The sequence below is a fragment of the Cupressus sempervirens genome, chromosome 4, assembly GCF_028749045.1.
Source record: "Cupressus sempervirens isolate cs-2001-9-10 chromosome 4, ASM2874904v1, whole genome shotgun sequence".
Classification (NCBI taxonomy): Eukaryota; Viridiplantae; Streptophyta; class Pinopsida; order Cupressales; family Cupressaceae; genus Cupressus; species Cupressus sempervirens.
The window spans coordinates 216,548,770-216,564,391 of NC_143121.1; the positions used below are offsets into that span (position 1 = coordinate 216,548,770).

At 36.7% G+C, this 15,622-nt stretch overlaps 1 protein-coding gene across 3 annotated transcripts in view; it reads right to left on the reverse strand.

The window, feature by feature from the left end:
• LOC149560766 (mitochondrial-processing peptidase subunit alpha-like) overlaps positions 1 to 15,622 on the reverse strand; it is a 101,498-nt gene that overhangs the window by 40,629 nt on the left and 45,247 nt on the right. For all 3 annotated transcript variants that reach the window (XR_016363722.1, XM_089824791.1, XM_089824790.1), the window contains 3 exons: positions 7,269 to 7,341; positions 7,116 to 7,186; positions 6,972 to 7,021 (listed from right to left, as the gene is read on the reverse strand). Coding sequence is in view for 2 of the 3 variants with exons in the window: in XM_089824791.1 (XP_089680917.1) it covers positions 6,972 to 7,021; positions 7,116 to 7,186; positions 7,269 to 7,341 (194 nt within the window). In the remaining variant the exon portion in view is untranslated. The remainder of the gene's footprint in view (positions 1 to 6,971; positions 7,022 to 7,115; positions 7,187 to 7,268; positions 7,342 to 15,622) is intronic.

Genomic DNA, 15,622 nt, shown 5'->3' on the forward strand with positions numbered 1-15,622 from the left:
ACTAGAACCCCTTATTGTTTGCCTAGCCACCTTTTCTCATTGTACACTTACGAGGTCATTGGCACAGTGCAAAGTTATATTGGAGAGTTCCGAGCTCTGGCCAAGGTTGTGTATAAGGTTGAAGAGATTTCTCAATGGTTAGAAATTGGCCATGACTCGGTGGTAGCTTGCACAAGGCAAGGAGAATCTTGGCATTTATGCAGACTGGTTGTAAAGGAGAGGTTTTTAGATGTTATCTCACATGAATGGTTGAGAGTGGAGACAACAGGGAAGTTAGCCACTTGATCATTAAGAAAATGAATGGTTGAAGAAATATGGTAGAGTGCTTTTAGCACTTCATGGCATGGAGATAGGATATAGAGGCGTCTTTCTCTATTTGCATCAACAAATGGATTCAATTAAGAAGGCTACACAACTTAGAGATCAAGCCCTTCAACAAGCTAGATGATTATATTTAGAAGACCCAGGAGCAATTGGCTCAGAGCATAGTAGAGGAGCATGAGATTATAACTGAGTGCGACAAGAAGTTGGCCGAGAGAGAAAGATAGCTAGCGGACAGAAATCCACAATTAGCCATGAGAGACATGCAACTAACAAAACAGATAGAAATATAGCTCAATGGGAATGCAAGTTACAAGAGCAAGAGTTGGAGAAGACAGAAAACCACTTAATGGAAGTTGTTCACATGGTAAAGGCATCCCAAGAGAGTGAGTTGGTGACCAACAAGTGCCTTTAGCAACTTCATCAATAACCAGTGTAACACGGGGATGCATCCCCCCACCAAAATCAAGCCGCACCCAAGACAGAGAGACAGCGTCTCGACATCTCGGGCGGCGCCACTCAAAGCACCACCTCCGCCAGAGACGGTGAGACATCTCTGTGTCCCCTATGGGTGCGGGGGGAAGCTCAGGGGGATGCGTGGGATGTCTCCCGCAGCAACAAGATGGGAGACATTAAAAAATTTTAAAAATAAGGCATTATTTTAATATTTTTTTGGTTTTATTTTTGTTATAATGGGATGTGGGGCCTAGTCCTTCCTCCTTTGTTCAAAAGCCTTCTATTCTTCATTTATATTCACAATTGCATTTCTATATCTGAAGACTGATATATATTATAAATTTAAAATTATATAATTTGACACTCTTTCATTTGTTGATGTTCAATGTTCATTGTTTGTCATTTGATCATGAATCATGATGTTCTAGCCCAAAACTTCAATGCAATGTTCAATGTTAAAGGTTTTTACATCTTTATACCTTGTATTGTATAATTGTAGTACATTTTTTCATAACTAGCATTTTAAGTACCATATGTATAGTATATACACCCCTGCTCCCCCTGCCGCACCCCCCCCCCCCATCCCTCTGTCCCCCTGTCTCGAAAAATTGTCCCCCCATCCCGCAAGGCAGTGTAACTATGCCAATAACTCTCTTCGATATCCATACCTACATCATTAGTACATCCAAGGATGTCTTCTCATTCCCCCTCCTCTCTATAATAATTTCTTCAATTTTGTTATGTTCAGCTCCCAATTTTGTTTGTGTTGTCTAGAAAACGACTTTTTTAGGGGGATTGATGTAGTCGGAAAAGAATAAATTGAATATGTTATAGTCAGCTACGTAATACATTATTATGTTTGTATTTATAGTGTTAGTCCCCAATCGATTATCAGTTGTTGATCATTGCTCTACTATTTAAGTGCATTTCTTGTTTATATTCATGGACCATTTGAATGATATTTGACAAATAGTGTATATTTGAGAATTGATAATGAAGCTATATCTTTCTAAAATGTTGCAAAATAGTTATATTTCTATATCCCATAACTCTATATTTTTGTTCACTCTGTAGACCTGTTAAATTAGAACGAGCGAGTAAACAAAGACTAGATAGGAGTAGATAAAAGAGTTCAAGTGGAGCTACGCAACTCCCTTGCTACTCTAAGTAACTTGTGTGGCATTGATTCCTATTCTATGTCAAAAGTTATAATAAGGTTGGTCTATGCAAGAAAGTCATAGAAATTTTGAAGTTACCAGAAAGGTGTCATTCACCCCTATGGCACAAGACCAAACAAGAGTGGACACAGGAGTAAGGGAAAGACAACCAAAAGACTCTCTTGTTGCCCTAGGTATCTTGTGGTATTTACCCACAAGTTACTTGGGACAAGATCATACCCTAGTTGCGGCCAAGCACTCCCAACCCTATTAAAAACCTAAGTGTAAATTGTTCTTTAACCTTTTTTGTTTTAAAAGCTTACTAAAGACAATTAAACCATAAAACATAAGTAACAACCCTAAAATGACCAATGACAATTATTTCACAATCAGTGAGAACAAAAAACTCAATTTCACCTTTACAAAAATCTGTTAAGATGATTGAACTTCTAATCGGGGATTGTCTTTGGCATTGTAGTTTTGGGTGTAAATGGGATATTTTGTAATGTTCCCTTTTTGGGACTGCCCTAATCTTTCCCTATAATCACAAATTCCGTTAAAATAAGAGTTATAAGATGGTTAGAGATACAACTTTACCACTTAAAATGCCTTCTTACAAGGTAAATCCTAATTTTGATCCTTTGGAATCCTGCTGTTTTTTAATACTTTTCAACCCTTCCTCTGACAATCCCCCTCTGCTGTCAACTGTATTCGTCCAACATGGTTTGTGTTAGTGGTTGGGTATTGCTTTTTCTATTGTATATAACTGGCTGTGTATAGTGTATGCCTTTACTGAAGGTCATCAATCTGCAGCTGTTCTTTTATACTATTGCTGAAATAGTATCTCCCACTGATAGTCTAATGCCTTATCTCTTTTGACACTGCTGTATACTCCCAGTCGTCTGTATATACCACAGTGGCTTATATTTCTTTATCTTGACTCTTATCGATATGTTTTTACTTTGTGTATATTATCTGCTGCTGCTCCTAAATGCTCTTCCAATTCCCAAGTTTGACTGTCTCTTATATTTTTTAACACCTCTGTATAATCCTGGTCTGCTGTATATAACAGTAACACTATGCCTTATATTTCTTTATCTTGTCTCTTATTGATGTGTTTTTACCGTGCGTATATTATCTGCTGCTGCTCCTATTGTTCTTCCAATGCCCAAGTTAAGTTGCAATAAACATTAACATAAATATGAGGCCAATCTTTCACAGCCCCTGTCGGCTTTCTAAAGATACATCAGCTGACTCATACAGCAAATAAAATGCTAACAAGCTCCAGGTTCATGGGTACAGAATAGTAGACTGCAATGCTAGAGTGACGTCCAATACCCATGTGCAAGGATTGTTGGAATCAAGATGCCCAAGCAACTCTTCAATGGTCAGTCAATAATAACATAAATATGAAGCCAATCTTTCATAACATATATATGCCCAAGCAACTCTTCAACGGTGAGTCTTCAATGATAAACTCTGAAATAAATATGAGGCCAATCTTTCACTGTCCCTGTGTGCTTTCTAGAGGTGCATTAGCTTAACTCATACAGAAATTAAAATGCTAACAAGCTCCAGGTCCATGGGTACAGAAGAGTAGACTGCAATGGTAGAGTGACATCCAATACTCATGTGCAAGGGTTGTCAGAATCAAGATCCCTAAGCGACTCTTCACTGGTGAGTCAATATAACTATAAACCCTTTACATCACAGAGATTCTCTATTAAATGCTTTTCCATGATTTAGTGTAGGAGATAACCCATCGGATATTTGCACACCCCAATACTGCCTGACAAAGGAGAATGATTTCTGATTGAAGACAAATAACAAAAATATGTATTTATAAATTTCCCATTAAGCTCCATTTGCTGGTCTTTCTTATCGTCTGTTAAAAAGGAAGAAGTTCCCTTTCCCAGTCCCCTTTTATTGCTTTTATTCAAGACGACTCCTTTCATTTAATCTTCTGTCTTCATATTTGGTTGTCGCCAGCCCAACTGTAATTAATATTGTATTTCTATGAACCTCCTTGTTCCTCTGTGGGTACCGTCTGAACTGCTGACTGTACCAAGGAAAGGGAAATGCCATTTTTTCCCTCTAAAAGTTCATTCATCTTCGCATTTATGCTCGGGGGAAGAAGGAGAGGCAACCTTTCAAAAGCGTGCCTCTTCCCAGTCAGATATCGTCACTCTAAATCATTCCTCTCCATTAATTATTACTATCATTGATATTTTGATTATATTTCATAACGACAGTGATATATATTTCAAAGTATAATAATATATATTTAGTGTATTCTCAGATTTATACATTTGGTTGTATTGGATATATATGTTTAACATATATTGAATAATATTTAAAATATGTATATTTAGAATGTCATATAAATGATAGTAGTTATTATTATTTAGTATATTTTATTATTACATATTACATTCTATATTGATATACATATATTATATTGGAAACATATCATCATATATATTATATTTATATTATTTATAATTTAGCTATTTTGATTATTAATTATATGAATGTTCTTTTTATTATTATTATTATTTATTTTTTAATGATGATGTAATCAGTGTTTCTAAAGGGAGGATATAACATATACTACCTGGCTGATATCCCATTTAGGTCACACTCACATTAGTTTACTAAAGGCATCCTTAGGACATTTATCACTTTGTCTCAAGTCATAAGATTAATACACATCATAATCTTATAACTTGAACTATATAACCAAGGAATTGTCGTAATCTAAATCCAACCATATTCATGTAAATATGTTGTGCATTTGCATTACTTGATTGAAAAGAATTACTATCTAATGTTTGGTCTTTTGATGCTTTCATTGCAATTGATAGATCTTCGGTTGCTATCTTTAAAGTCAAATCTTGCATGGTCTAGACTCTAGAGCATTGTATACTAACTCGTGCATGGTACAAAAGCTTGTGGGATTGCTTTTTGTTACTATTTTTAAAAACTCGAAGTTACGAATCAGTATTTTCTTGAAAATTTGAGTGTGCTCTTCTCTTGCATCAAATGATGATAAAATAAGAAACACTAGATTTGGGGGGTTCTTCTTTGTGGCTTTATATTGCAGGTTGCCTTGGGGATTCCAAAATTAAATATGAACTCACCATTGAGTTCAAGAGATCCAAGAAAGTCACTTTTTCTTTGTATTTTGTAAAGAGTAGATATTGGAGACCAAATCTACGAGGGGGTCTGAAGTTGGGAAAATGCATATCAAATCCAATGGGTATCTAATTTCTCAGATCATTTTGGATAAACTATGATTCTGCCATCACATCCAAAAGCCCAAGAACATAACGTTCATCCATCAATTTTGTACATTTTTGTCGCAATCCTTGAAAGATTTTACAACCCAAACTCTATAATTATTTGAACAATGATAGAGTAACCAAATTTATCTGCACATTCTTTGTATATGAAGGTCTCAATGTAGTCAGGCACAGGATTTTATCGACCCTACCACATAGTGTACTGTCTCTATGATTGCCACAAGGTATGCACATGCCAACCAAGCTGCCTTGTGGCTCATGACTCATCTCCTAGTATGATCACATTGTCAACTACTAGCACTGACAGAAAAACATGCAAAAATATATTCCCGAATTAAATGGGCTATGCCAGGAAATCATCTAGAGCCCAGTAAACAACCTTCCACAAATTGTGAGAGTTTTCGACAACCTAATAGTTGTCTCCACTCACAGCAAGAAATTATCAGAATTTTCTTAGCGGTCTTGACATCAAAAAGCATAATGTCAACCTATGAATACTCTTTCCAAGCAATTATTGATGTCAATAGGTGCTATACCCCAATCAGCCATTAACTCCTTTTGCATTTTGGTTTTGGTACCTGATAGTTGCAGACTCCATGCTCAATCATACAAGCAAATTTTCTGGTTTGGGACAGAGTTTCAAGAGCTCCACCGTGATTTAGACAATTCTTTATTTTGCCGTCCAGATAGTGAAGAAATTACCTATGCTCCACGGGGATGCGTCCCCTGCCTCTGTACCCTAGTACCCGTACCGGGTACGAAACGGGGACGCGGGTACGGATTTTGGCCGTACCCTGCGACGTCCCTGTTTTGAAAAATTCAGAAACGTCCCCGAAACGGCCAATTTTTTTGGGCAGGAAACTTGGGGACGGCCAGCAGTATCGGGGACAGTTTTGCCGTCCCCTATCCGTCCCCGAAACTGCTGGCCGTCCCCTTTTTTCCAGTCAATCTGGTAAAGGCAAACCATCCCCAAAAAAACATTTTTTCCTAATTTTTGTTGTTCGTGTGGTCCCTAGTCATCTTAAAGACATAATAACAATATGCAACCCATATTTGGTCCATTAAAACACTAACTCTTCTACTCATTTTTCGATTTAACATACTTGCTAAGAGGAAGGAAAAAAACATAAGAGCAGTAGCAGCAATGAGCAAAGATTGTGTTTAGTGAGGCAAGACTGCGTTCGGTATTTACTATTTACTAACTATTTTAGTTGGACTTCTCTTTATTTCATTCTGATTTCAGCATGATACTTGAAGCCTTTAGGCATTTTAATTTTTGCTATATATGTATGTGATATTGTTATAATGGAAGCACTTAGTATTTGCCATTTGATAATATTCCATGTATTTATCTTCTAAAATGTCTATGGTGAATGGTTTATCAATGTTATGATATACATATTTGAATTTTGTCTCTATATTAAAAAAAATCCCCTATGTTTTTAATCGCCGTCCCCTGATGTCCCGTCCCCTAAATTTTAGCTTCGACCCGTACCCGTACCGGAAACACGTCCCCGTCCCCTAAAACATCCCCGTCCCGGAAACTCCGTGGAACATAGGAAATTACAACTTCCAAGCAGTTCTCATTTTGGTAAGTTTAAATTGCAACTAACACTCCAAAACAAACTCTAGGTTATAATAACAAAATTTAGCATATATCTTTGATATGAAAAGGTAAGCAAAACTGATTGCACACAGTCACAATAATAAATTTACCACATATTATGAACCATACCTTTGCCCATAAGTCAAGATTTGTCTCCCAATATCCTCCATTACAACCATCTGCAAATATAGCTTGCTTACTACATAAGAAAACAGAACCACTTTCTATTCAATTTTTAAAATGAATAAATCAAAAATGTGTTCAACAGCATACCCTTGACTCCAAGTTCATCAAAACTGCCGATTTAGTGGAGTTTTTGGCACGATTTAGCTCCACATTGGTCACTTGAAGAAACAATTAAATATTAGGAAAAAATACAAAAAGTATCTAGAAAAAACTGTAAATAATGAATGACTGACTATAAACCTTGTCCAGGAACTGCAATGGCTAGGAGCTCCCCTGTTGCCAACTCTACAGCTTGCGATACAAACTCTGAACCCTACAACATTTAAACAAACTGACAATAAGTTATTGAGAAAACTTATACATCACTTGAAACAATTTTACTAAATTTAATTTAATTGACTTCAATTCAGAACCTTTACAATGTCCACTTTTCTAAAAGCCCTAGTTTTTGCCCAAAACCACAAATTCCAAATAGACAAGGAATAGAATAGAATTAGTAACATCCATGTATCTGGTTGAAATCTGACAACATGCTTAAAAAATCATTGAAACATAATCTTCAAAATAGATAATCCTTATTACAGACATTAAAAGCATAGATCTTTCCTAGTAGGGGTGGAAAATTAATTTGATCATGGAAATATATTTAATTTGTTGATAGAATTCAAGTGTAGGAGAGCTTAGATAAGAGGCATATTAGGATGCCATAAATAACCCTCTACCTTATGCCCAAGAGCAGATGTCATCCCTTTTGGCCTCATGTGGCCCTTTGGCATCCATACAACATGGTGTACCTAGTGAGGACTCCATAGTTGTTTCCCTCTTCTACTACCGCCCTTATCTTCCTTGCAATAAGAGTTCCTTAAAATAATGATCAACCAAGGTAAGGGTTTGAGTTAGTCACATAATACCTATAATTTATTATAAAAGTTCAATAAGAGAACACAGTAGGATGGCTGAAGGGACTCTCTACCCTAGGAAAACAGCACATATACCATCCCTCTTGGCCCCACGTGGCCTTCCGCCATCCATCCTTCATAAGGTGGTGTAACTAGTGAGACTTGTATCTGCTCTCCCTGCTCATGTCATCCTATTCACCATCTATGATTGAGATTCGACTGAATTCACTCCAATGGTCAATCATAGTTGAGGTTGGTGGGGAAGTCCCAATAGGGTGTCTATACCGTCTTTCCCTTCTAAACCCAAGGGCAGGGCACTACTTGAACCCTCATTGGCCTCATGTAGCTATCCATCTCCCCCATGAGATGGTGTACCTTGAAGAGGCCCTCATAATAATTTCTCCCTCATTGTACTCCTTTCCTAAACCTAATGGTAGATTGGAAATCACATTTGAACAGTAATGTTGTAGCCTGCAATAAACAATGATTTACTGATCTGGTTACTTATTTACATATTATAAAGGTCGATCTGCTCTTACAGGTTCTACTACTTAATCCATCTCTTCTCTCTATATCCCCACATGCTCCTTGTTTCATTTTATATCTCCATGCATGAAGAGAGATATCCCTTGGAAAGGAAACAACCTTTTAAAGAGAGTGTGACAAAGTTTGGAGATGATCACAGCTCCTGAACTTTCCTCTTTTTACCATGGCTGCTGCCTTTGATATGAAAAATGTTTTCAAACATAATCATTTTTTGTACACTGTAATCGCTGACTTAAAACACTCCTCATCAATTATCGCAGCTGCTCAATTATATTCTCTGCTACCCAAATTGTTGATCCATATTATAATTACTTTCACTGTTCCATTTGAATCTCTTATAATTCCTTGCTTGCTGCCCTTCTAAATCCTCTATCACTGCTTTTTAAAGATGATCATTGTTCCTTAAATGTCCATCACTGCTCTTCAACACAAATCTCTTCTTTTACCTGATTAATTCGTAATCTATGTCTAAGTATGATCACTGTAAATCAGGTCTGATCTTCCGTGCTTCATTCTGTGTTCAAATCAGAATCTTTTCTGATCTTAATTGATGCCCTCTCCCAAGGCCTTTCTTCTCCCTCTCCCATTTCTCTTAATGAGATAGATACACACCCCTTCATTTGGAAAGGGCCAGCTTCTTTCAATGTTAATCGTTGCCCTTTATCATGGTTGAGCCTATTAGACAAAAATTGTCATCATACGCTACTTTCAGGTATTGTAGTTCTTGACATTGACTTTTTAATTGCCTTCCAACAGAATGTTGGTCAAAGATGCCATTACACACTTTTTTGAGGCATGGAAAACGAGAAGATTAGATGGCTGAGTGCACAAATCTGAATGTGCTGATCATTACAGAGGCAGATACAAGCACAGATGTCAATGCAAGTTTACTGGACAAAATTTGGGGCACAAAAACTGAGATGCCTAGAAGATTCTAAAGATAACCCAGATGAGGTCCCGAAAAATCCTCCCAAAAATCAACAAACTAAATAAAATCCATCTGGCACAAAATTCGAGGTGCAGAAAACAAGACACCCAGAAAAATCTGAAAGCATCCTAGTTGAGGTCTCAGAAAAACACCAAGAAGCTATAAACAAAGTACGAAACCGATTAAAAAATGACGGTCTTAGAGAAACCCTAGGCAGCTGATTGGGGAGACAGAAAAATATCAGACAAAAACCTAAGCTCTAGCAGCAAAAATAGAACACTAAAATGGTCGTTTAAATCCAACCATAGCCAAGAAGACAACCGTCGGATTCAAGAAAAGTTTTTCCTTTTTTATTTTTTTTAATGAAATTTGGAGTTTGCAAAAAAACGGCTTCAGGGAGTACTGAAAGGCAGTGCATAGAGCACGAAAGGAATGGGCAGCGACTTCAGACATGACCTGTAACAGAGAAAGGAGGCTATGTTCAGAACAAACACAGAACCGTCACTAGAAAAGTGATGCGATTTTGAAAGCCAAGACATGAAAAAATGCTGAAGTGCACGTGTCAAAATTGAAGAAGCAGCAAAAATGACTCTTTAAAAGGTCGAGAATAATGCAGATGGGAGCCACAGAGGCTCGAAGTCTCAGAACATTGACCACAGAGACACACGCAAGCAGAAAATCACATGAAAGAAGATCTATCATAGACCAGAAAAAGAAAAATGCTAGGAGAATTGGAAATGTTGCAGAAATGGCAATTGGAAAGGACACAATCTCTAGACAGGTTTTAAACAAATTTCTGCAAAAAAAGAAAATCAACAAGAGAAATTTTGAAAAAGCAAAACAGATAATTTCAATAAAGAAAAGAGTAATTTTTCCATAAAATTACTCTAGCTCTGATAACATATTAGACAAATATTGGATGATCCATTAACAAAGATCGAATTGTTCTTATAGAGTTTACAATCGAGATGATTCAAAAAAGAAACATACAAATAATAGAAAGAATCGATTATACAGAATATTTACAATATCTAGAAGTCATCATTAAAATAGAAATTGCCTATTTATTATTTCCTCCTAGTTGAGGCAGCCTCTTGCCAAATACTATTTATTATTATTATTCTCATTCCTTTGTTTTGGTAATTGTTGTTAATGTTATCTATTAGACCTTAATCAAATTGCTTAATTGAATCGCTGCTATTTTATTATCTCAATAATTCAGGTTTGACTTCAAAAAAAGCTGGTCTGATTCTGAAATAAGGCTTTGATCTCCTATTTTGGTGGGGGCATGACAACCTTCTTCACTAGTTGGGTTAGTAACTCTTGCTAGTAAAAAGGTAACTCACATGAGACGTCCTTCTAAGTGTTTTAGTTTACAACAAACTTGTGGCCATAGAACAATAGAAAAACGTGGCCATCGATAATGAAAAGCAACAGTCACAAAGAACATTAAGATGCAGGAAATCAAATAAGGTCAGATAGAATATCAGGAAAGATGTAGCCTATATTAGAACAGATCTTATTTTCTCTGGGACATGGCAATAACGAAACTGATCATTTCAAGACAGATAAATAAGAATCAAGCAATAATAAGACTCCAAGCAAGCATATCAGAATTTAAAATATTAACTTTCAGTGTGTAGGCTCAGTTCTCAAGGGTTTATCAACAGTTACCAGAACACTGAAGTTCAAACTAGAAAGTAGAAAATTCTCCAGCAGGACATGCAACACAACTGCCAGAGACATGCTATAGTTATACCGGCTAACCAGGTATTAAACCTGTTTGCAGAGTTATCTCAGCCTGAAGCATGACACCAGTCAAGCAGACATGTATGATGATTATACAATTCACACAAGAAGAAGCAGTTAAGGTAGTGGAAACCCAAGTAGAACATTAATCAGATGTACTTTAGCTATATGTAGAAGACACACAAGATGCTGTTATTAAAATCACTGCAGATCGTGAGAAAACATAAATTGGGATAGAAAAAAATAGAACAGCCTGAAGACTCCAAAAAGAGAAATGTAAGTCCAAACAAAACATGCACATCCAGGTCAGATGGAAAGAATTTGATCGAATATAGCAATATACACAAATATTACAATATGAAATTTTATGAACTCAAGAAATATTAAATGTATATATTTCATCCAAGATTAATGAAAAAAGCTGGTATGAAATGTGGCAGATTCTAATACAACAAAAGTTCATTCAACCTGCACTGACAAAAACGTACGGATGTTATAAAGATTGTAAGAGAGGGTAGATTAATGCACATGATCAATTGTCTAAGCTATGTCACTTTAAAACTTATGAAGGTTTTTTAATGACCCATTCTTATTAACAAGCATATACATTAAAAACAGAAAAATTGAAAGCAAGAATTGTTTACCAAACTCAAAGACACCAATCAGATATTTTTGATACCGAAAACAACAATGTTAAGATGAATAATATCTGTCATAGACAGTATGCATGATCAAGATGTGGGACAATCCCTACCAACATTATACAAGGATTGTCCAAGGAGCCAGAACATGTAACGCAAAGACTATACAGGAGACGTGCAAGTATGTGCTAAACCAGACACAAAGTAGAAAAGAATAATAGTCATGAATTCAAGTGTTTTGAGCTCACTCGGGTTGATAATCTGTTTTACGTTTGCAAAGGAACTTTGGGTAACTTTGTGGTGACATTCAATCTGGACAATTCATCATTATGATTATGTCCCTGTTGGAGCAGCACGTTCCAGCAGTTGGAAGAGACCAATGAAAGAAACATTTCAAATGATTCAGGTAGAGACCAAAACAAGAGGACCTTTCACTAAGAAGAAATGTAAAATGACAATGATAAACATAAAATGATAGACATTTTAGAAGCTAGTAATATTAAGCAGCTTATGAAGATCAATTTGATTGGTTGCTAAGTTAATGGGGATATAGAAATTGAAGGTCAGAAACCTCTACTATTGCAAGAAGGTGACTTGACAAGATATAATATGTTCTTTAGATGGAACAAGGTGAACTATTACAAATCTTCAATATGCTGTTAATGTGTCCAGCCAAGGCATAAACAAATGATCCAATCAGAAGTCAAATTGTTAATTAAGATCATGGATGTTACATTATTTATGGTGACAATTGGTATGACAAGCTTGTTTAAATTAAATTCTGGACACTCCAATGTTAGACAATTTGACAAATCGATTGATGGCATTAAAGAAAATCTGAATTGAAGATTGAAAATTTAGATTATTAACAAAAGTCCATGATCAATCAAACAATAAGTTTCACAAGCCTAGGAAGAACACTGATATGCACTAGTACCAAGAAGTAATAACAGAAGAATATTACCATATGAAATAGAATTAATTGGCATAGAACATGATTAAATGATTTTAAAATGGTAGCCACTGGCAAGATTAATACACCTCTCAACAAGTTACAAAAGGGCAAGCTGGGTCCTTAAGGCACTGAACTCAACACAATTATACTGCAAGTTAAACAAGCTGTAATCAGTATAATCTGAATGGTTATTTACATAAGATCAAAATGATCTTATAGTGATTACAAATACAATGTTTCTAAAAACAAACAACAGTTTATATTTGACCATTAACGTGATAATATGAAGATATTATTCTAATACCCTCCCTTAATGATCAATTTGTCAGTCACACCAAGTTGTCCCCTAGATTTTACAAACTTTTCCAGGCTCAGAGACTTGGTGAGGATGTTTGCAGTCTGATCCTCTATCAGAACAAACTACAATTGGACTGATCCATCTTCAACCAGCTTCCAAATGAAGTGACAATGAAGTTCAACATGCTTGGTTCTCTTGTAGTGCACCGTATTTTTCACAAGTTTGAGAACTCCCTGATTATCACAGTAAGAGGGAGTCAGCCCTGCTCAAGGCATTTGCATGTCCACAAGCATCCAGTGAAGCCAAACTACCTCACATGCTACTTTAACTGTTCCTTAATACCCAGTTTTGGTCGAGGAAAGAGCTAATTCCTGCTGCTTCTTGCTGGTCCATGTGACTGCACCAGTTCCTAAACTGAAACCATAATCAGATGTGAACTTCCTATCATCAACAGAGGCCAATGGCTATAGGGCAACATATATGCACCCACTTCCCATGTTTTTAGCCTAAATGCATTAAATTTGCTCTATGAAGAGGTGCATTCTCGTGGCATCGTAGACAACACCTCAACAGAGCCTGCCCAATCTGAATCTGTGAACCCAAGGAGTTTAGGAGCTTTGAATCTCCTACTTATCAATTGATGAGCTTAAGGGGCTTTCTAATGAATGGTTCATAAGGCACAACACTTGGTGAAGGTTTTGCAAATGGGGTTGCAAGCTTTGGGTTTAACTAAGGAGGAAACTCCGTAGTTAAGCGCGCTCAGGCTGGAGTAGTACTGGGATGGGTGACCTCCCGGGAAGTCCCGGTGCTTCACCCCTGTGAGCATCACCTAGATCCAATGAGTGCTAAGTGTTCTATTTAATCTCATGAGAGATGGATTCATGTTGAATCACTACTCATGAAATATGGGTCATCGAGTTTGACTCAAAATCACACAGTTAAATCTTGATATTCATATCACAGCTTTGAATCTACCAGACAGAAGACAAAAGTCAGAAGTGTCCTTCACAAATCTTAAAACACACTTGGTTGCAACCGAACGATCAGATTTCACTGCTGTCAAAAAACACGAGATGTAGCCCATTGCATAACTAATATCAGCTCTAAGAGCTATGAGAGATGAGGCTGCCCACTAGTTCTTGGACAAAGACTCATCTGTTAGCATGAATGCTGATGGTATTCCTTTGGGGGAGTATCCTAAGAATTGGTAAGCATGTAGCATGATTGACATGTTGCATTCATGACTGTGTTTGTCATTGATGACAACATAGTATGGTTTCTATGAAAACTGATAGAGTAGCAGACAGAAATCACGATCGTATGGACAAAGCTTTGATGTTCAGGTGACGCATGGTTAAGGACATGTTCTACTCTATGTCCTGAGGATGAGGTTAAGTGCACATAACATAAGTCGAAGATGTAAAGAAGATATAAGAGATTATAAAGAGCAATGCAGAGATAGAGTACCTGAGAAGTAGTTTCTGATAATTGGATTGTATCTCCTAATAGAGATAGAATCAAGATATGTGAAGTTACACAGAGACAAAGGACACTCTGATGATGACATCAGCAAATGCACAAGTCCTGAAATCGCACATGTGAGAAGTTAAGACTGTGAACCGACATTGTTATGAGATTGCGAAATAATTAATTATCTTATTGTTGTCCTATTATAATTAATTGGGAAAGCTTCAAGGACGACTCAAGGAATTGTTTTGAGTATAAAGGAAAGTATTTTCATTGGTTGTAAAGTGTGATATGAGTGTGAATCAAGTGCAACGTGTGCGAACAAGAAGTAGAGTGTTTGGTAAACATGAGTACGCGATACAAGAGATTATTGGATGAGAAGTTGGTGATCTAGTATCAAGATCAGAAGGAGCAGAAGTTCAGTTGATAGGACTCTGGTTGATAGGACAGAGGAAGAGGAAACAAAGTACAGCTCAATTCTATTATTCTACAATGAATAATACAAAGATCATTTGGAAAATGGGTTCATTGCTCTTGCCCCGAAGTTGTTTGGATAGTGGATCCATCTGCCTTGTACAACTCCCAACAAGGTTGGCACAACTTCTAACAAGGATTCAAAGTCTCCTAGCAAGGACTGATATGTACTAAATGTTTTCATAGACTCCTAACAGGGTCCATCTTCTAACAAGGAATATTTATATTAGTACATCACCTTGCGAGTACCATCCCAACCGGAGTTTTCCCTCTAATCAAGGGTCTCCCTAGTTAACATATCTAGGGTTATTGTGTATGAGTATCTTGTTATGGTTGTTGATTATATTGCTCATATGGTTAGATTTTAAAAGGTTGATAATTGTTATAATAGTTGGATAACTGATTCCCATCCCCTCCCCGCCCCCCCTCCCTCCCTCCCTCCCTCCCTCAATTATATTGGTGGACTATATATTCTAACAATTGGTATCAGAGCCTCAAGTCTTTGAAGAGAAAGCTTAACAGCTTTGGGAGATCAATGGTGAATCACTTCAAAAAAGATAGTCCTAAGCTTGATGGGGTTAACTATGACAGCTGGAAAGAAAATATGAAGACTCATATGTTATGTATGGGTCCAGGA